This window comes from Loxodonta africana, chromosome 18, assembly GCF_030014295.1.
Source record: "Loxodonta africana isolate mLoxAfr1 chromosome 18, mLoxAfr1.hap2, whole genome shotgun sequence".
Taxonomy (NCBI): Eukaryota; Metazoa; Chordata; class Mammalia; order Proboscidea; family Elephantidae; genus Loxodonta; species Loxodonta africana.
In genome coordinates, this window is record NC_087359.1 from 37,838,484 (window position 1) to 37,861,568 (window position 23,085).

At 42.2% G+C, this 23,085-nt stretch overlaps 1 protein-coding gene across 2 annotated transcripts in view; it reads right to left on the reverse strand.

The window, feature by feature from the left end:
- SKAP1 (src kinase associated phosphoprotein 1) overlaps positions 1–23,085 on the reverse strand; it is a 297,177-nt gene that overhangs the window by 17,467 nt on the left and 256,625 nt on the right. For both annotated transcript variants that reach the window (XM_010594359.3, XM_064271181.1), the window contains 3 exons: positions 21,872–22,063; positions 13,160–13,210; positions 4,633–4,733 (listed from right to left, as the gene is read on the reverse strand). In XM_010594359.3, the coding sequence (XP_010592661.2) occupies positions 4,633–4,733; positions 13,160–13,210; positions 21,872–22,063 (344 nt within the window). The remainder of the gene's footprint in view (positions 1–4,632; positions 4,734–13,159; positions 13,211–21,871; positions 22,064–23,085) is intronic.

Here is a 23,085-nt window from a genome sequence, read left to right on the forward strand (position 1 = left end):
ATGCAGCTGAGTGAACAGGCCTTTTCAAACACCTTTTTCCTGTTCTATTCAAACTTGAATTCTGCGGTGGTCGCAGGCATCATGTGAAGTAATTTATGAGAGGCAGGCTCTCAGGAGCCATTGGTTACGTATGAGGAGACCTGCACAAGCGCCACAATCTGGAGCCACTGAAGAGCGCTAAACACCCCGCCGTGGCCTGAGCTGCATCCATGCACCAAGGAGGAAGGGAAGCTTAGTCCCTGTACCAGAAAAAGCTGTTCAGAAATATTTGGGCCCAAAAGGAACATCCGCTGAATGCACAGATCTGCTTTGTTACTAAAATTTCCCTTTAATATATATTAAGACCCAAATTGAAACTCAGTGAATTAAGTGGGCATGAAGCTGCATGGGGCCTGGGATGTAGGGATGTGCTGGGGACGTCGGTGGGAGTTCTTCTGCTGACTGCCATTGGTTACTGTCTCAGAGCTTGAGTACATGACTTTGGTCTTTCTCTGTACAAGAAGGAAACCCTGGTGGCCTAGTGGTTAAGTGCTACAGCTGCTAACCAAAGGGTCGGCAGTTTGAATCCACCAGGTGCTCCTTGGAAACTCTATGGGGCAGTTCTACTCTGTCCTATAGGGTCGCTATGAGTCAGAATTGACTCGACAGCACTGGGCTTGGTTTTTTTCTGTATAAGAAGTTTGAACAATGTATTGGGTATCAGTGATGAAATCTCACAGGCCCGAGAAGGCATGGTGGATTTCTAGCGGGCCTCTCTACTTCCATATCCAAGTGAGAACCTTTTGTGCTTTCGAGCAATTCTATGAAGAGCCCTTGGCAATATAAACCATCTTTTTTCTCTCTCAATTCGCCAATAATTTATTGAACTAATATGTGTCAACACTGTTCCAAAAGGTTTACTTTATTGTTAGTGGGAGGGAGGGGAATATCATCATAGTTAACATTTCTTAGATGCCCAAATTCTCTAACACAAGCATCACAACAACCTATGAATAGAAATTATCCCGGTTTGTACAGACGAGGAAATTGAGAGTTAGCAAGATTAAGCAGCTTTGCTCAGGGCCACATAAATAACCATCTGCTAACGGCACCTATTTGCTTCCCTAAGAGCAGGTGAGGAGCCTTTTGTTATCTATGGGGCGCGTCTTTCCTGTCCAGCCAGTCACTCTCTGAAGAATTTTTTGAAAAAAGATCAACAGTTCTCTTTCTGGGATCATTCTTGCCCAAAGACAACAAGACTAAAAGACTCCTGAGTTGGGCCCTAGGATTCAATCTTGGGTTATACTTGCGGAACTATGAAGAAACAGCAGGATGCAGCGGGAGCCCAAGAATAAAGCTGTTATCCCTTCCCCTCCTCTGCTTCTCTCACCCCACCTCCCCATCCAGGGGGTGCTTCCTTTCCTCCAGCCCTCCCTCTTCAGAATATTTCTTTTATCAGACAAAGAGATAGGGGAAAGCCAGATGCATTTATGAGGATGAAAAACAAAAAAGTTGGTGGCTGGATTTTTTTTTTTTTAATCTGAATAAGTAATTGAGCTGAACTCTGCGTGTGGAATTTCCTTGGCAGTGTTGCAGGATCAGGCTCACCATGGTTAGAACTGGAATATGTGAGGCAGGATGAACCTTAGAGGCCACCTAATATAACCCCCTCATTTTATAGGTGAGGCAACAGGTCCAGGTAAGCTGAGCTGCACACAGTTACATTTTGTCTTCTGTTTCTCAGGAAAATGGACTTTCCCAGGTTCCTAAACAGCAGGCCTTTCTTGCCTGACCAAGGTTCTACTGGACAGAGAAAAAAGTAAAATGCAGTTTTCTAGGACTAAACTCAACTTGGTTCAGGTCTGTTCCGGGCATGAAAGGCAGGCTGCAGAGGCTGTGTATAACTGACTCCAACAAAAAAAGAAAGGGCTAAAATGGAAAGAATTTAGGAAGTGGTTAAGAGCTATGGCTGCTAACCAAAAGGTCAGCGTTTTGAATCCACCAGATGCTCCTTGGAAACTCTATGATGGCAGTTCTACTCTGCCCTATAAGGGTCGCTATGAGTCAGAACCAACTCGATGGCAAGGGCAATGAGTGAGTGTTTTGGTTTTGTTGAGGAAAAATTCCAGAGAGTAGGAGTGACTTTATTTCTGAATAGAGGGAAGGCTGGGAATGATAGTGGAATCTCCTTTACTATCTGTCTGAAATGGTTCATTTGTGCTTCTTAGAGGCAAGGGAATGGATTGGGTGGCCTTTTAAGGTTCGTTCCTGCCCAAGGACTCTTACTGAGTTAGGTAATATAACAAAGGTAAAACCAATCTCAAATGCTCCCCAAGCCAACGTTAACTGGAATGAAACTTTATGAGGGAAACTTCAGTTGAGCTGCAGGGATTAGTAACCTGGAGAAGGGCGGCAGCAGGCATAGCTTTTGGGAGAAGACACTGCTTAGACAATACAGGAGATGAAAACGGACTAAGGACCGTCCAGAAGAATGAAGAAGCCAGTGGAGCCAGGGCAGCAAGGTATTCTCACTGAGTTAAACTCTGAATCATGAGCTTTTGGCAGTGGAGGAGGGAAAGTGGGGCTGATTTAAAAAAAACAGGTGAGGGAGGTTCCCCATTTTTTTTGAGGGGGATCTCTTAAAAATACAGTGGCAGTAGTAACTGCAGACAGCTCTGTACTGCAAGGCAGGTCACAGCACAGCCTCTTCTAACTGGAGGAGAGGGAACCCCAGTGAGAAGCCATTTACAAAGGCAAAAGACATGCAAAACAAACAAAATAATCATGACAGAGAGAGAAGGCCAGCAGACAGTCTGGCTCCGTTCTGGCCCCCCTCCTGCTGCAGGCACCTCCAGACAATGTAAACAGTTAATTTGTTCACCTGCAGGCTCTGGGCAAACAGAGGCCTGGTCACACCTGAATGGATAACTCGATTACCCCTGTAATGCCAGCGTGGTAATGTACACAAATTCTATTACACAGCAAACCTTGCTTTCGGGCATTTGAAATACCAATCAGGCCAATGTCCACTCCCTTCTTTGCTTCCAATTTTTTTTTGGTGGATTGGAACTGCTCTGAAATGGTACTAGGGTGGCGTTGAGTTAGGAATCTGGAAGAAATCACTAGAAGGTTGTGATTTCACTCAGCAGGACCTGCAGGGTTCCTGCTTACTTTCTAAGGGCTGGGTCTGAATTCAGACCTTGTTTAAAAGGGACTCCTTGGAACCACTGAAAGGCACCTTGGATGAGCCGTGGCCTATTTCCCTAGGGAGCTTAAGGGTGTATTTCAAACCAAGACAAACACTTGGTCAAGGCACTAACATTCACAGAATAAAGATGAATGGTAAACAGTGGGTTAATAGCAAGTGGGTTTTCAGTTTTGCTTTACGGAACTCTTTTCCACCAATCCACATAGTAATTAAAGCACAAATCGTGCCTATTCCAAAACCATGTTTGTAGGTATTGATTGGTCACATAAAGAGAATTTTTTAATAGCTTCTTTCAGGGCTAGAACCTATTACCTTTGCTCGCTTACACAGACTTGTGCGGGGTTTCTTTACGAAGATGATGCCACTGATCTATCAAACAGTAGCCCACGGTTCCTGAATCTTCTTTACATCAGTGACATATGCAATGATGCATTCTTTTTTGTTGTTTTTTGTTGTTAACCCAGTTCTTTATGATCAGCAATAGTACTTGCGAAATGATTAGCTGAGGTTAGGGGTTAACTGTGACTGAGGAACAGAATAAAGTTAGCTGGCCCATGTGGGACTGGACTCACTAAATTGGCCTTATCAGCGGCTGCTCAAACCCATTGCGATAACTAGCCCTGATCCCTCCCCTCATACATAATTACATTAAAACCCACTGCCCTCAAGTCAATTCCTCATACTGACCCTACAGGACAGAGTAGAACTGCCTCATTGAGTTTCCAAGGCTGTATTCTTTACTGAAGCAGACTGCGACATCTTTCTCCCGCAGAGCGGCTGGTGGGTTCAAACTGCTGACCTTTTCGGTTAACAGCTGACCATTTAACCACTGTGCCACTAGGGCTCCTTCCTAATTACATTACGAGCTTGTTTATCTATAAATGAAATATGAAGGTGGCTCATCTAGCCAGAATTTTCTTCAATAGTATCGTATGGTAATAAATTATGAGTATAGTGATGATCTTTAAGCACCAAAAGACTCTGAAAAAAGATCAAATTTTTTATTTGCATAGTTTTAGTATTTTGTCTAAGAAGGCCTGGTGGCGCAGTGGTTAAGTACTCAGCTGCTAACTGGAAGGTTGGCAGTTTGAACCCACCAGCCACTCTGTGGGAGAAAGATTACAGCCTTGGAAACCTTATGGGACAGTTCTACTCTGTCCTACAGGGTTGCTATGAGTTGGAACTGACTCAATGGCAATGAATTTGGTTTTTTTGGTTTATTATTATGTCTATCGCATTTTTAAATTTGAAAATTGATTCCTGAATCTGAATTTTCAATCAAATTTTCCACTAACAATTATAAATAAACAGGAATTTATGTTTGAGGGACCATGTAATACATACAAGAGAAATATATGAGTTGGAATAGGCTTGATTATGGTGACTATATCATCAAGAGTGAAAAAATCAACTTTTGATCCAAGCCCCACACTCTACGTCCTTACCTTGCTCAGAATTCGGATGAGGTCACCTCGCTGGAAGGACAGTTCATCTGGTTGGTCACCACGGCAATCCCATAGGCCCTGGTAGTAATTGGCATAGTCCACTGATCAAAGAGAGGAGAAATCAAAATTAAAAGGACTCTGTGTTCCCCAAGGAGCCCACATGTTTACTGCAAAGGGAAACCAGGGTTCTGATATTGCCTCTAGGAAGCCTGAGGTTCACGGGGGTTGGGGTGAGATACAGTCAAACGTTGAGCTTGAGCAAAGGACTGTGGGAGAAGATCATTAACTCCCATCAAATATTTACAGATCACCCTTAGTAGAATACTCTTCAATAATATATTTATTTATTTATTAATAAAAGAAAATCAGGCACGGAATTTTTCACTTGGTTTGTAAATAAGCAGCTCAGAGAGGTTTCCTGCCAGGCTTTCTTGATCCATAGTATCTGAACTACCCGGTGTTTCTCGTCATTATGCATTTGAAGGAACAGAATAAGTCTCAGACTTCTGCTTATTTACAAAAGAGGCTGAGTCAGCCAGCATGCTGCTGCATTGCAGCCTGACAGTTTGGCCTCCTCTGTTACATAGGAACTTCATCCCGGGTACTTCCCACCCAGGTACTATATGATCTAAAAAAAAAAAAAAAATTTTTTTTTTTTTTTTTTTATATGATCTAATCACCAATAAATACTGAGACGAATGGTCCAGTCTTTAAGTGGAACCAAGGGGGTGTCTCATCCATTACAACTAAATTCTGGGTGGGCTGGCCCTTTTCCAGCATCTCATTTGTAGACCCTGAACATGTCTGCCAAGATTTATCTGCAAGCCCCCAGGGGAACAGAAACCAAAGTGATCTGCATTAAAAATGAAAGCTACTGAAGACGACAAACCAAGCTTTAGAAGCAGCTGGAGAGATTTACTGGACTTCTCAGCAAGACTAGATGGCAATGATGCCACAGGACAGCCATTGATTCTTAACAATGAAGAATTTGTATTGATCTTCTTCTACCGGGAAAGGTTAAACACTAGAGTACAAAGTGGGCGAGGATCTGGGGATTTGAATGGCAGGAGAGCTAAGGCCCACTAGACCAGTGTTCTCTGTTCCTCTGGATGCTAGGTATGAGAGCTGTAAACAAAGATCCCACCAAAGATAAAATTCCTATCGACAGGAGTCATGGGTCCTGTATTCTAATTAAAATTCAAGTGATTTGAGGGGACCTATTTTTTGTTGTTGTTAAGTGCTATCCAGTCATTTTTGTTTTTTTTACTTTTTTTTATTGAACTTTAGATGAAGGTTTACAGAACAAACTACTTTCTCATCGAACAGTCAATACACACATTGTTGTATGACATTGGTTAACAACACCATGACGTGTCAACACTCTCCCCTCTCAACCCTGGGTTCTCTATTACCAGCTGTCCTGTTCCCTCCTGCCTTCCAGTCCCTACCCCTGGGCTGGCGTGCCCCTTTAGTTTTGTTTTGTTCCATGGGCCTGTTCAATCTTTGGCTGAGGGGTGAACCTCAGGAACGACCTCATTACTGAGCTGAAAGGGTGTCCAGGGGCCATGCTCTCAGGGTTTCTCCAGTCTGTCAGGCCAGCAAGTCTGGTCTTTCTTTTTGAGTTAGAATTTTGTTCTATATTTTTCTCCAGCTCTGTCTGGGACCCTCTATTGTGATCCCTGTCAGAGCAGTTAGTGGTGGTAGCCAGGCACCATCTATTTGTACTGGACTCAGTCTGGTGGAGGCTGTGGTGGATGCGGTCCACTAGTCCTTTGGACTAATCTTCCCCTTGTGTCTTTAGTTTTCTTCATTCTTCCTTGCTCCCGAAGGGGTGAGACCTGTGGAGTACCCTAGATGGTTGCTCACAGGCTTTTAAGACCCCAGATGCTGCTCACCAAAGTAGAATGTAGAACATTTTCTTTTTGAACTATGTTATACCAATTGAGCTAGATGTTCCCTGAGACCGTGATCCTCACAGCCCTCAGTCCAGCAATTTGATGCCTCAGGGAGTTTGGATGTGTCTTCGGAGCTACCATGACCTTGCTTTGTACAAGTTGAGGGGACCTATTTTATGAGTTTCTACCTTTGCCTTCATTTGTCTTGACCCTCCCATTAGCAGTGATGGTACTAGTCTCTGAAAATGGGAACAGATGGCAGGCAAGTGGGCAGTTAGCCACCAGAGGCCTTGGGTACATTCGCCTTTTTTCTGCTTGTTTCTATTCCTAACTTATAAGCAATTCAAACAATAAAGGCACAAGGGAACAAAATGCCTGTGCGTCTCTAGAAACTTGAAGAACTTTAGTAGGGAATCTTAAAGTACATGAAAACAGAGGACAGTTATTTAGTTAAGACTTGGAGATTGCAAATAGAAGTAAAAATGCCCACCACACAGAAACTCGGGCATGTTTTTTACACAGAAAATTGTTTGTATATGCAGTAGACAATAGAGGGCAGCAAATAAGACAACTACAGTGAAAACATTCTGCCAGAGTAAGAATATGTTTGGAAGAAAAATACACTGGGAGAAATATGTTAAATATTGTAAAGACAAAGCATAAATTTTTGGAATATCAGAGCATGAAATTGTAGAGAAATATTAATTCCTGAAAAGTGAAAGTAGTTTTCTCAGAGGATATATCGATGTGTTTTCAGTTATAATGGAGTTGATTAATCCTCTAAAGATTTTGACTAAATTAAGGAATAAAAAATATGCTGACATCAATATTCTTCAGGGATTTACGGATTCTGCATGGATTTCTACGGCATAGAATATCAGTTTATATTTATAAAAAAAACAGATTTTTTAAAACATAACTTGATATTTCTGAATGGTAAGAAGACTGACAAAGTTATCTGGGCTATCAGACAGTCACTGTGGAGTACTGCACCCCATAATGTGCCTGGATGTGGGACAGCTTCTATGATTACTGATACCTTCTGGGTGTACATGTAAAAAGTGATGTGATATTGGGTAGATAAGGAAACTGGAGAGAACAGCTGGAAAACAGCTTATTTTGAAAACATGAAGATGACAGGGAAGGCAAGAAGCTAGGAAGAAACTAGAAGACTTCCAGGAAAAAATAAAGACAGAAAAGGCCTCCAGTCGTTCAGACGCTACAGGCCAAAAGCTCATGAATCCAGGATAGAGTTTAGCCTAGCCTTAGAATAGGGGTAGTCAGAACTAGAATGATAAAAAGACAGCTCTAAAAATAAGCAGAATGAATGACTAAGAACTGAGAAAAGGCTAGACTTGGTTGTCTAGATGGAGGTATTCAGGTATTAAGGAAATCAGAAGTAATTCCTTGGCTGGACATGACTGGACTTCATATTGCAGACTCCCTAACACATGTGTGATTTGCATTTATGTCTGGGTATACATACATCTTCACTACATTCATTCCTCAGTAGTCAGCAAATATGTACACAGTTTTTTACCTCCTAAGTAAGAGTGAGGGGCTGTGTTAGACACTGGGAATGACAGAGTGAGCCAGGCAAGGTCCCTGCTTGCCGTGACTACCATACAGTGGGGAAGGCAGACGTGGAACAAATAGTTACAAAAACATTATTTATGATTGCGAGATGTCTGTGAAGCAGGTAAGGATGCTGTGTATAACAGGGAGTCTAACCTGGTCTGAGGGATCAGGGAAGGCTTCCCCGAAGCTTTAGCTGTGTAACAAAAACTTGGTTGAGAGGGTGTTATTTAAAGGCCTGGAAGTGGGGGAAAGGTGAGGCTGAGGGGCGCTTCATTCCTGAAGCTTGGCCCTGAGAGAGACAGCTTGAAGTCCCCAAGAGAAGTTCCAAGGCCCAGAAGTCTGCAAAGCCAGTCCAGCTACTCCTTAAGCTTTCCTAGCTCATCCTATAAACATGCTAATACATGAGGAGACTCTTAACTAATTTCTTTAGAGGAGTGAGAGGAATTAAGAGTCTGAGAGAGGCTTGCATCTATGGGCTAGGTTTAGGTTCTTTAGGTTTACGCTTCCCTGGCAGCAGTCTGAGATCAGAAATGGTGCAGCATTCTGACCATTTAATTAATTCAAAAACATCCTCATTCTCATTTTGAGGACATTATTCCATCTAATTATTTTTTTTTCCAGGCTGTCCATTTGGAATGAAAAACAAAAGAATAAAGCTTAATGCCAGCATTTCTCAATGTCTTTCCAAAAAACGTACTCTGCACTAAATAAAGCCTGGTAATTCAAAAGCAAAGTACTAATATATTCAGCATAAAACAGACAGAGGACCTAGAGCAATAATGACACCACTAATAACTAAAAGAGTTATAACAATTAACAACAATTACAATGATAGAGAAGCTAATGGGTATGATCACTGCATTTAAATTGCTAGCAGAGCTGAGGACTTTTTTTCTAGAGAAAAAAAAAAAGGGCAGCATCTTATTCTCTTTCTTTATCCCATATAAGAGAAGCTAAGCTCCAAGCAAACAAAATGTTGCAGGAAGAAGAGCAACAGACCAAGTTAAAAAATAGTAATGTTTTCTCTCTTTTCTAGGTATTTATTGCAAAGCATTTGTCATTCCATGCCAAGTTCTATATAAACAGTGATAGTCATTTCTTCTGTAACTGAGGCCAGGCTGGTGCTACTGTTGTCAGAGTCAATATGTGAAAATTAGCCTCCATGATGTGGAGAGCTCCAAAGTAAAAGGCCAGGAGACCTTTCTGCCTCTCCCCTTCCTTAGGGACACCAGAACCTGACTGTGTTCCTTTCGATGGTCATATGTCACCTTGGACTTTTGTTTAAGGGAGGTTGAGTAGCTCCAGAACTCAAGCTGTGACCAGAGTAAAGAGGCAAAAGGCAGGCCAGCAGGTTGTTTACCTTTTCTTGATGAGTAAAAGGGCTGTGCCAATGAGGCCTGGCACTGGGTACAATCACTTAACAAATTATGGAAGAGACAAAATGAGAAATAGATAAACCAGTCCTACCAAAGCGTGGTATGGTGAGAGTTGGACAAGGATGGCCAAAGCAGTGGCCCCACTGGAAGGGACAAATGAATGTTCAGCCCATTAAAGCTGACTCTGTCTGATACCTCATTAACTCTTTCAGAAGGAAAGGTATAAAAAAAAGTCACCAAGCTCCATTTACTAGGGAGGGACACCAGAGCAGGAAAAGCAATTCAGCAATACTATTTGCTTATTTTCATGGTTCTTTAATATTGGATTTTGAAATTACCATGGTCCTTAATGTTATGATTCTGAAGTGAGGAACACTCACGGATACTGGTTTTCATCTCATTTGCTCCTTTTATTGGGCCAAAATTTCAGCTGGCTGAGGATCAACTGATGTTTGGCCTTGGGAGATAGGTTTCAAAAGGCAAAAGCTATAAATACCTTCTATAGCTTCCCTCTGCTTCTTTAGTGTAATAATTCACTACATTGGCAGGCACTAAAGTGGAAAGGAGTCCCTGGGTGGTGCAAACATTTAACATGCCTTGCTGCTAACTGAAAGGTTGGAGGTTTAAGTCCACCCAGATGCACCTCAGAAGAAAAGTGTGGCAACTTATGTCCAAAAAATCAGCAATGGAAAATCCTATGGAGGGACAGTTCTATTCTGACACACATGGGGTTGTCATGAGTCGAAACTGACTTGATGACAACTGGCTTAAGGTAGAGAGTGTCTCAGAGATGTAACGCTCATAAGCAACCATCTTTCTGCCCTCCACAAAAACTCGGACTCCTCTTTGGCTGAGTATGTCAACAATTTCAGAGCAAAAGTAACCTCTTTCAAGCTCTTCCTTAGTCAGGGATTTGACAAATCTAAGGATGCCTCCAGACTGGTTTTTATTTGGACGTGACATACCCAAGCAAATAATTTAATGTAAACAGCACAGAGTGAGTTTTATTCTTGGTTACCTGGACGTTACCTTTTCATGATAAGGAAGGAAGAAGCAGCTCTCATCACCGAAGACAATCAGTAGTATTAGAGTATTAAACTAATGGGTTGGAATTTAGTGAAAATCTGAGGTGTTGAAGAGTCACTCATTAAAATAACCCTGTTACTAACAGTCATGCTGTAAACTGAGCTCTTTATAGATTGAACAATCAATACTACAAGGCTGTGATAGATTTTCTAGGTAACAGAAAAAAATAAAAGAAATTACATCTTACAGGGTCATTAACACCCAATAAGGATAAACTGAATTCCTTTCTCTCCCCCCCTCCCCCCGCCCCGCTCCTGATAAGATCTAGTTGGACCTTAAAAATGTTAGCAATTCCATTAAGGACAAGCACAGCATTCAGAAAATAGGATCCATGGAATGGTGGAGCCATAATGGAATGGCTAGCCGTAGTACCTTCCAGAAGAAAAGAAGACAGGGAAAAGGACAACTTGCTTATAAAAATTTTCCCCCCAAATCATGTAATACCTGAGAACAAACAAATGAAGCAAAGTTGCCTATTACATAAGAATTCACCATAGTCCTAGAGCCCCTGCCTTTCATATGCTTTCATGGGGCTGCCTGCCCTTCTTCCGGACCTCTGTATTTTATTGTTATAAAGCTAAGTGTTGACATTTGGATGTTACTTATTTGTCGTCGTTTCTATAGCTCCATTGGAGAAAAGGCACTACATAAATTCAATAAATAAATAAGTAAACACAAATAATAAAAATTCCTGCCTCAGATTCTGTGGAGAGAATGAAAAGCCCTCTCTATTGTTTAATTACTGAGTCACCAATCATTATAACTGGTGGGAGATATAAAACATAGAAACATATTTAGAGCTTGCTACACTTAACAACACCTATTTTGGAGGCAGGAAACATGAGGAACAAAAGGTTTTTTTTCTTAAACCTACTTGAATTATAGCTGTTGAAACAGTTCAGAAATAAATCTCCCCTCACCCCCCAGACAGAGCCTTGGAGAGAGAGGAAGAAGGAGGAAATGAGATGAGGAAGGAGTCTGAAACTGAATTTTAAGACTTTTGCCAGAAGTCTGCTGCTTCCTGAAAGGAGTTTATATATAAAACTAGCCATAGGAATTTTACAGTTATTCCACTCAAGCTGTCCACATGAAGTGTTTCTTTCCTGCTCCAGCGATGGAAGTTGGTTGAGAAAAGACTCAAGTGGGAGAAAGGCTGGTCAGGAAACAGATTTTCTGCTGGCATTCTATACAGCAAGTAGAAGACAGTGTTCTAAAAGGTTCCGGATTCCCTGGAGCAGGTTTCAAAATGAACTTAATTATATGTGTTAATTATGATAAAGTATTTGAAGCTATGCTAACATTTCTGCATCATACTCGCCTCAGTTGCTGTCTTTCCCTCCTCCTGCTTTGACACATGTTTTCTGATGCTGCCTCTCCCTTGTCTGTTCTCTCTCCTGGGAGAAGTAGAGGAGCCCTCGTGGTGTAGTGGCTCAGCTACTAACCGGTAGGTTGGCGGTTCAAATCCACCAGCCGCTCTGTGGGAGAAGGATGCAACGGTCTGCTTCCATAAAGATTTACAGCCTTGGGAACCTTATGGGGCAATTTTACCCTGTCCTATAGGGTTGTTAGGAGTCAGAATCGACTCGATGTCAATGGGTGGGAGAAGTTGGGCCCTTCGCTAAGCCTTTTAAGTATTCACTTCCTATAGAGGACAACCAAGGTGAAGGGGTGGCAGTGGGGAGCTTTGCTGAATGGACAAAGAAGAGAAAAAAAGGCACAAGGAAAGGGGGAGAGAGGAGAAGGGGCAAAGATAGGGCAAAAGAAAGGAGAGGGAGCGGGGAGGGAAAGAACTCCTAGGCTTAAGATTTTACAGAACCTCTAGGAAAAAAATCCACTAGTATCTAAGTCAGCCATGATACGATTCAGGCTCTGCTGATGGAATGAATGTCCTTGAGATGACCCCTGCAATGCACTACATTCCTCCACTGTCAACGATGGAATAGGTCCTTGGTGGGTTTCCTACTACTTAAGGAGACTTTAGAGGGGCATCTGACCTTAGAAATGATGGGCTCACTAACAGCCTGAAGCATGGTTAACAGTCTGGGATGAGTAAGATGTAATTTTGTATTCAACAAACCTGTTACATATTTATTTCCAAATGTGCCTGGAATCAAACCAGGCCATCAGAAGTCAGCATCACCAAGCCACTCTATCGTTCACCCCATGTTCACTTTTCAGATCTGACACATTTCCATTCCCCTCTCAACCTGCAATCTCCGGGTCTCTCAGAGAGGAGACATTGCCATTCTTTGCATTCTCAATCCTCTGATCTCTTAGAGATGAGGCAATTCTATTTTCACTGAACTGATTTAAGAAATACTGATAGGAAAAAATAAATATCTGGTTTGGTTGCTCCCTCTCTAGGATAAATCTTAGCTGTTCTGGGAACATTAATTAACATGAATGGGTAGCTGCTGTCAAAAGTAAGATATTTCCCTATTCAGGCATCTTACTTGGGGCTTTTGGGGTCGATACATCAGTACCCTCTTTATTAGCATGTCTGGCGATGCCTTAGCCTTGGGGACAAGGGCTCTCTCCAGTTGGAAGTCTGAATGTCTTAGCCAGTTCCTGTCGTTTTTAAAGCTCTCATACCTCCTTTTTGTCGAGTGCCACTCCCATCGTCGCCCAGATCATGCTCTTCATCTGAGGGAATAAAATGATCACCATTAGCAGTTAGTTGTGGAAATCTCATGTTCTTTACACTGATGGGTCTCCCTTCCCTAACAGAGCTAGTCACAATCTCTTCTTCAAGGAAAGTGTAATTACCATGTTCTTTTTTTTTTTTAATCATCTTTCACCTTCATACTGCCCCTCTTCTCCTGTTCCCGTTCATTCATTCACAAACATTTTTAAGTGGTTACGATATGCAAGGCACTGACTGCACCAAGATGGGGATGCAGAGACTGGCAGTCTCTGCCCTTGTGGAACTTCTAATCGATTGGATTATTTAGGTGCCTATCACTAGACAGCTCTCTTAATCCTTTTCCTCAAAACCCTATTTCTCTTCCCCTTCTGGATTCTCTTCAAAATTCATTATTTCCATGAAAGCATCCTTTCTGGTTTCAGGCACTCCAGAGTTAGCGTGTATATGTGTGTTTTATGTGAAATGCATATTTAAACCTCTGTGATTAATTAGCCCTTAATGTATCAATCTTTGTTCAGCTGTAGCTGAGGGTAGTCATGTACATAATTTTATGTTCCCAGTACTTGGGGGCTTGAGCTATCTTTTTACTATTGTTATTCAGCCTGCCTGCTTCATTAGAGTGTAAGCTCCTGAGGGCAGTTGGAATGGTCTCTTAATTAATTGCTATAAGTACACTATGGGTTCTAAGTCAAGGCTATTGTCTAACCCCTAACAGTTTAGGGGTTATATGGAAAAGTCACAACATGATTGGCCTAAGTTTCTTAGCCTCACTAACCTGTTTTATCTCAGACTTCATGTTACCTGATAAAATGGAAATGGGCCTTTATAAAGAAAGCATGAGTACCAGAATATCTGGCTATCTTATATGTAGAAAAAATGAACAAAAATACGCTCACCATTCTCCTTTTCACCACCATCACCCACCACACACACACACGCACACACACACACACACACTTATACAGTGGATGGGGCATAATAAGCACATCTTGAGGGCTGAATACTCAGTTTCTTCTGCCTATATATATATATTTTATATATATGTATATATTTTTTTCTTTCTGGGTCTTAGGGCACATGCCTGTCTTGCTTCCCCATAGCTATGGCACTAAACTGAACTTCTGAGGAGATGGCCTGGGCTCATTCCCTTTTTTTTTAAATGTAAGGTTCATAGGGCAGTATGAGGTCTGGTGTGTGAGACTGGGGCAAATAAATTCCAAGCTCACAGGTAAGAAGAAACAGCATGGAAATATGTCAGAACACTAAATTCCAAGCTCATAGGTAAGAAGAAACAGCATGGAAATATGTTAGAACATTAAAGAAGTAAATGATTTCATATAAAAAGATGACACAGTTCCCTGCAAAAATAAAAATTAAGGGATTCATACTTGGGAGATAAGTTGCCTGTTAACAAGATAAAAGAAAATATACTTGCCCTATAAGACGCTTTGGGAAATGGAGTACTTTGACTCATCTCTTATATCTATGGATGACCTAGCAGCAGAGAACTTCCCACTTACTACCTGTGGTGTGTCCTCCCCGCTCCCCACCATCAAGAATAAAGCTGTGAGATAATGGAGGAGTGAAATCAAATCTAGGAAATAGATCACATTGAAATAAATCACATTAAACATTATTCTTTGCACATTCTCTTCTCATTACTTGTCCACTTCCTTCCTTCCTCTGCTGTGATGCCTTTCCTTTTTGACGTGGGACTAATCTCACAGGGTTGAAAACACTAAAATAAGAGTTGGTACAGCCTCAGTTTTAGAGAGACCCAATTTGAAGAGAGAACAGCTCTTTTGCTGATATCAAACAACTCAGTCACAAGAACCAATAATTTGCTGGGCTTAGGCACTTTTGCAGAGAGAGTTTATTCTACCTCTGCTCTCTGTGCGCAGCTGTCTCTTCCTCCCAATTCTAATCAATGTAAATTGGGTCAGATCTCCACTGTGAATTACAAATTGGATCCGAAGTTGGAGGGTCACTGTGCCTGCTACTCCACCTCCTTCCCACTACCATTAGCTGGGAAGCTACACCAAAGATCTTTTCTAAATAAATCAGACTTTATTGTAAAACTCAGCCACTGACAAGACATAACCTCATTAGCATTGATTTTAAAATAAATTATTGAAAGTGGCTTGCCTGCTCTTTGCATTTGTAAAATAGGAGAATGTAAATGTATTTGCAATGATAAAAAGGAAAACCCAAACTTGATTCCTTTATCCATTCGGGCAACAGCACTTAATCTAGTCATGATACAAAAATGGAAAGGAAAAAAAAATCTATTTTATGCAGTTTAATTCCAGACCAGATACTCTGATTTCCATTGTGCCTTCAGAGTCATCTAAAGAGAAAGCAGAACACTGGCCACAGATCTTATAGATCATTCACCACCATTACTAAGCTCTGTTGTGATGGATGTGAACTGGGGAGCGCCGGTCCCCACATCTAACTTTGTCCTTCCTGGGTGGCTGAAGGTGTGCGCAAGGCAAGAAGCCTTGCTACTGACATGAGAGGCTGGGTGTCTCTAGGACCCTTGAAAAACTGAGTATGGGGCACCATCACCTAGGAAAGGGTATACAAGCCGGCTTCCATAGCCAGCTATGAAAGGCACACCCTCCAGCACCTTCTAAGCTTCAAAGGGCACAGTACAAATAGAAAAGCATACAATTTACCTCAGATCCTTCAATGAAACCACATTCGTATCTTCCAAATTCCACAAAGGCAAGACAACTGACGATATGGCGATAGAAAAAAATCTTTTTGTTCACAAAAGGGAGCGGGTAAAACAATTAAATGCCCTGTTCCTATTAATCTGTGAGGTTTTTAATTTTAAAGAGATTATTCTGAAAAATATTTATTTTAGGCAAAAGAGCTTGTTGGTTTTCTTTATAAGAACATTATTAGGCATTTTTAGCATTACATCTACTGAAATACATCTTCATTTAAGACAGAATGACAATTTATGTGCTAGCTCAACTTTAAACAGTAATAGATTATAATGGTCCTTGCTTCTAACAGGGCATATGGGACCCCAACCTTACATAGGTTTTAAACAAATTAACCTCTAAAGATTACTGTCCACTTATTACATTAAATGCTCTACTTGATTCCCAAATATCTCATCTCAATTGGGAAAACAGTTGAGGAAGATTCTGTTAATTGTGCGAACATGGAAGAGAACCACGGGGCATCACAAATGAGAATCAGTATCCAGAGAGTCGGTTTCAATCAACACTCTTGGCACGATGTCAGGGACACTAATGAGAGGCTGAGAGGAACAGGACATTGAATCTACCTCTGAGGGACAGAGAGGAGCCAGCTTCCCATGACACCTGGCTCCTTTCTGAAGTGCTGCTCTGACATCCCTCTGACACCAGCTAAACCTATGCACAGACTCATATTCTACTGTGATTAGATCAGAAAGAGGGCAAAATCATTCCCTCAAACAACGCAAAGTCACAAAACCTTAAAAAACACTAAATATATCAAAGTGCAACCAGATGTCAGGGTACTCTGGTGACAGATGCAACAGAATTAAAGTGCAAAGTGAAGATGCAGAAACTGGCTAGGAAACCATTCCGTGGCACGGCACAGCGACGTTATAAATCTCACGGATGCCATGGCACCTCTTCAGGCAACATGGAAAACAACGAGCAAGGTGCTAATAACACCCTTCGTTCTCTGTTGTGTACTTGCTAATCTCATCTGTACTTCAAAATATTTGTATCCTATCTCCATGGTATGGTTGTGATGTGTATTAAACTTCATTTGTGCTAACTGCAACACTTGAAACATGCCACTTTAATTCCACAAACAATAATTAAACCAGTAATCAGGCGCCAGTTCCTGGTGGGGACCCCATGCGTATCAGAGTAGAACTGTGCTCCACAGGGTTTTCAATGGTTGATTTTTCAAAAGCAGATCACCAGGCCTTTCTTCCAAGGTGCTTCTGGGTAGACTTGAACGTCCAACCTTTCGGGTAGCAGCAGAGCACGTTAACTGTTTGCACCACTCCAAATAATAATTAGGTACCTACTGACTGAAGTGGACAGACCTGAACACAAATAACCTTGGTAAGCGTTAAAACAAAGCTTAGTTCCAGTGAAGTATCTAGGAGGGTATCACAGAAGAGACACGTTCAAGCAGAACGTGTGGGATTTCGTGGGCTGAGATTAGGGGAACAGTATTCCCGGTGGAGCCCTGGTGGTACAGTGGTTAAGACCTTGGCTGCTAGCCAAAAGGTCAGCAGTTCAAATTCATCAGGTGCTCCTTGGAAACCCTATGGGGCAGTTCTACTTTGTCCTATAGGGTCCGTATGAGTCAGAACTGGCTTGATGGCAATGGGATAGGGTTTTTTTTTTTTTTTTTTTTAAATCCTAGGTAGGAGACACAGCATGAATCCACTTTAGAGGTTGGCCAAGCAGCAGTACCATGTGGCTGGGGTCCAGTGTGCATGGAAGTGAGAGGGAGCAAAGGTCAGAAAGCTCCCATTGGAGTGTTACTTTTCTATGAAACTGGAAACTGCTTTCTTCATAAGCTTTGCATTTTTGTTGTCTGCTCCTTTTTTTTTTTTTTTCTGTAGACCACGTCAGCTGTACAGTGGGAAAAATAATTCCACAGCATGTTTATTTCCATTTGACTCAAATTAAACCAAACCAAACCATAGTTATATGCTTTATTATAAGGCAGTCTGGTTTCAAGGTCTATAATAACGCCGTTGGGCATGTGGGCAGCACTGGAATGTGCACAGAAATTCCTAGGGAGGGACCTTCATCCCTTTTTCTTTTTGCTCTCCTGTAATCTCCACAGAACGCAGCTGGATTCTGTTGCCATTGCAGCTGCTGCAAGGCCCAAGTTAGAGCTCTTCAACGGTCTCAGGCGCCTTGCTAGATTCCAGTCTTGAGGTCCCAGACAGGGAAAAACCTGATAAAAGCTGGCCTTTTATGGAATTCTGAATCATGAAATGACTTGTGCTGGCCTGTAAAATAACTTCAAGGGGGTGAGGAAGGGCCCAGAAAAGCCTCCAATTTTCTCCGTATTGCTTTAGCATTTCTTTGTGGTAGTTCTCCGTAGTTTAATCTACCGCAAATGAGATCTTAAAAATCAAGGGCCCCCATATGCTCAGCACGGATGTTCAAATATCCTACCAGATGCCAACCTTGAAACCATTTTGTCCAGGACTAACATTTCTGTGGACTAGCTACAATCCAAAAGAGCTCTGGTTTTTCCTCATGGGCAGGAGAAGGCTAGTCCCGTAGCAAATGCTAATTACTCCATGATTAATGTGACACAGTATGTTTAATTTGATGACCCACACATTATCTTGATTAGGAAAAAAAAATTTTTATTGATTTGATATGTGTTACAGGCACTTTTCCCTCTACTAGGAAGCCCTACTAAATTATACGCAGGAATAGACCTCACTTAGGTGGCCCTCCTCATAGAGATAGCCAGGGCTTGTGTAGGCCCTGTTCCAAGGAAGAAGGATTAGCAGGACCATCAATGTTAAATAGTCTCCGCAAAGCACATTTACCTGTTATAATGAAACAAACGTTAGAGGCCCAAGTCATTTGACTGTTGATGGGTATGCAATGTTAGCACAATCCAACAGTACCATCGGCTGTCCCTCCACCCAGCACCTGGACTCGCAGTAAAAATGGGCCTGAGCAGAAGGTGCGCCCCACATTCCATCTGCTCAGGATTTTCAATTTCACCTGCTTCATATACGTAAAAAAAAAAAAAAAAATTTTTTTTTTTTTTTTTTTTCATATACGTAGCTGAAAATGTTCAACTGGACTGTCTCAGGTCTGGTCGGGAGGGCCAGGGTTCTGGCCATCCCCTAACTCTTTCAGGAGGTAACATTTCCTGTTCAACCACTACCAAATTAACAATGGAGCCCTGGTGGCGCAGTGGTTAAGAGCTCAGCTGCTAACCAAAAGGTCGGCAGTTCGAATCCATGAGCCACTCCTTGGAAACCTTATGGGGCAGTACTCTGTCCAACAGGGTCACCAGCATTTACTGAGTACTCACTGTATGCCAGAGCATTATTCTAAGTGCTTTTCACGCTTCAGTTCTAGGCTCCTCACAGCATCCCTCTAAGGTAGCTATTATTATTACTCCCATTTTACAGGTGGGAAAATCAGACAAAGAGAGAGCAAATAACTTGCTCAGTCTCAAGAGTAGTGCATGACAGAGCAGATTCATTCTGCCTTAGACCCAGCACTTTTACCTGTGATCCATGCTCTCACCTGTTGCTACTCGGTAAGGGGTCCTGTGAGTTGGGGGCAAAGGGAGAGATGTTAGGTCCCTTTATATTCTCTCTCAGTTCCTCTAAGACCTGTGGTGGGCACATGTAAAACTCGAAAAGCAATTTCAGAAGAAACAAGCTGAGTGGAGTGGATGGAGATGAGTGATAAAGACTTGTGGGTGAAATATTCATATCATAATTAAATGCCAATATCTCCCAGCTCTGACGCTCACTCTAAAAGCTGTGATGGATAGAGGCTTTTAGGGAAGAACCTGTGGGCTGGGTACAGCATTGTCCTTTGGAAACTTAGAGGCAGGGTAGCCACAGTTTCGTTAACTTGCAGAAAGAGGCCCTGGTTTTCTTACTGTGTGACCTTCCTTACTGCCAATGGACAGCTGTTGTGGACACAGGGTAAGTGGTTTTCCTCAAGAAAGCCTTTGGGTCCACTCCAACATCCAAACTGGTGTGAATTTCTGAGGAACACTCTGATGCCCTCCTTCAGTGCTGCACTGGCTAAGGGTAGTTTAGGAGATGGGAGGAGGATGGTTGTTAAGCCAATCATACATACACTGTTCCCACCTGGGATAAGGTGATGGTTCCCAAACTCTTCCTTTCTGAGGTCTCTTTCCCTTTACCCTCCTTTTGCTCTGCGTCTCTGAGGATCAGCACCCCTTTGAGAACTAAACATGGTGAATGAAAAGGCCTTTCAGGTTCAGTGAGGTTTCCCCAGAGCACTCTTCCACAGCTGTAACCCAAAGTGGATTGTCACCTGAATACTTCCCCAAGCCTGGGCAGGAGAGAGCGGAATGAGAGCTTACTAGGAAGATGCTGGCCAAGCGGGGGAGTGCATCCCCTTTTAGAGAGTGTTGTGAATTTGATCCATTTCTGCACCCTGCTGTTGCAATGGAGCAGACTGTGAAAGGGAAGATTCTCAGAGGAGCTGTGTTTTAATGTAGCAATTTGATTCAATTTTCCACTCTATAAAATTACCCATCACTGCTCGTTGCTTTCTAACAGACACCTTCACTCTTAATTTAACAATCCTATCGAATTCTGCCAGGGAAATTGGAAAAATTTATCACCTGTGAAATTTTATTTTCCTTTGGTTGTATCTGTTTTTGTAAAACTTCATTAACGACGATGACTTGCTGAGGAAATTATCATTTTTTTTTTAACTTCAGACACAAGAAATGGCTCGACCTCAACCAAGATATCATTTGCATAATAAAACACAACAAAAAAGGCTGGGCAAGTCGGAACTGGAAGAGGCTGGAAGTGCTAGGAGAAGAAGCAGGCTCTCCTTGGTTGTTGGGTGGGTGGTGGCTGGAGGCTCCGGCAGGGAGGACATGTGTGGCCATAGGAAGGTACTCTGCTTCTTGACTCAGGAAGCAATCACATGGCTTCTCCCCTAGGGAAGAGACTAAGTGCACCTCTGAGAGGGTTGGAGACTCTCCTTAGGAAGGCTTGAAATGACAGTTACTTACTGATGATGCTTTTTAGCAAACAGCCCTCTCTTCAGGGGCTTCAGTGTTGGATTCACCTTAGTTCCTAAGTTCACCTGGGATTGAGGTTTTTTAAATTGCTATAAATTTCAGCTTAACTTGAATTTCTCAGCAGAGCATTGAACTCCTGGCAAATTTCCACAGGAATGATCTTTCCGAATGGACTTGAGGATTCAGTTTTCCTGAGGTTTAACTACCTCACAGTTAAAAGGCTCAGGCTTTGCTTTTCCACAGTTTGACCCCCACTGTTCACCAGCTGCTGTTATCCCCACAAGGAGTGGCTACGCAGAAGCAGTGGTGACTATACATTTTTTGAGATACCAGTTATTCCGTCTCTGGAAAAAAGAAATATATTCAGTAGACCTGCTGTTGTGGTGGGCAGAGAGAACATGTTCGGCTCATTTTTAAGAGAGATGATTTGATTCGTGGTATATCTGAACAACGTTGTGCTCTACCAGGGTTTTATTGTATTACTAAAAAGGCTTGTCAGCATTTATGTATATTCCTATGGACTTCTGATATCCTTCATAGTTTTGAGGCAACTTTCCATTATTCTCACAATTGCACAGACAAGATGTTGAAACTAGAGAGTTTGGATGACTCAGCCCAAACTCACCGTAAACCTATGAAATCCAACATGATTCCTTAACCTTGTCCACATATGTAAGAACTTACTCTGCATGGCACAGATGAGACACCCATTGCTCAAATTCTTCCTGCTCCCAGAGCAAGGGAGACCTTCTACACTAGGAATCCTGGAAGTTCCCCTGAAGCTCCCTACATTATCTTCCTCAGAAGGCGAAGCTTAGATTTGGCTTCCTCTGGAGTTTTCAAAGTTATGTTCTTCTACCAGGTCAAGAGTTTCTGAAACTAGCAGAAGACAATTAGAAGATAAAATTTCTCACCTGGTAAGACTTCATAAATATCTTCTTCCTCTTCCTCCTCTGCAGACTCTTTTAACCCCACACTCCCAGGCAAGATCATGGGTCTGCATTGGGAACCAGAATTTGGGGCGTCAAAACCATCGATATCGTCATACATCTCTTCTTCCTCCTCCTCCTCCTCTTCTTCACATGGAATGGTTAAGGAGCTCAGATCTGCCAGGGCAAAGATAAGAATGAATCAAGATAGAGAGAAAGAAAAGAAGAAGGCAGAGAAGAGAAGAGGGAGAAGGAGGAGGAGGGACGAGAATAAAACACGTCAAAAGAAAATGAAACACTAGGTTAAGTGCTGTTATTTCTAATGCGGGCCTTCGTGGCAGGAAATCTACAGAAAAGGCCAGACTAGCACTGCATCAGGTTTAAGCCATCAACATAAATCCTTTCTTGCAATAAAACTTGATCAAGACGAAGGAGCCCTGAAAAGTATGGGTATGTGAATGAGAACATGAGGTGCAAGGGAGAAAACAGGCCAGAAAAGGAAATGCCAATGTGCCATGCACTGCTTGTCAAGTAGAAAACTGGAACAGTGAGTGATGGCCTGTGGGTCTCCAGCGCGCAGAGCTGTGGGAAGCATGGTGGCTGTCAGAAGCCCATCTCCTCAACGATCTCACTGCAGAGTTTCATACAAGTTTGTTTGTGAAGAGAAAAATGGGCAAAAGTAGAAGGAGAAAAGGAAGCTGGGTATGGAAAAACAGAACAGTAATACAAGACCAAATGGAATAGCTGAACGAGGTAGTTACAATGCCCTTTTGCAACTATACAGTCTGGCTGACCTTAAAGTGGGTCACTGCTTAGAGGATGCTGAGCCATTACAGCACCGGGGAGCACCAGGGAAGGGGAGGGAGATTGGTTTTTGATTTTAATGGGGAACTGGGAAGGTTCATTCTCTGACATGCAGTACAGAGTACTCTCTGAAACTCTGCTGAGGGGCCCCCACAGGATGGGCAAGTGCAGTCAGCATACTCTGGGGAAGGAAAGGATGTAGAGCCAGCCAACACTCATTTCAAAATACAATAAAACTGTTTGGCTTGATTAGGCTTTTAATAAAGATTCTGCAACATTTTCATCTGAATTCTGATGCCATTTCATATGAGGAAAGGACCAAAGATACATCTGTGGCTTAAACTATATCTTATTATTTTGTTTGTTTAAAAATAAAATGGGATGAATAATTTCTT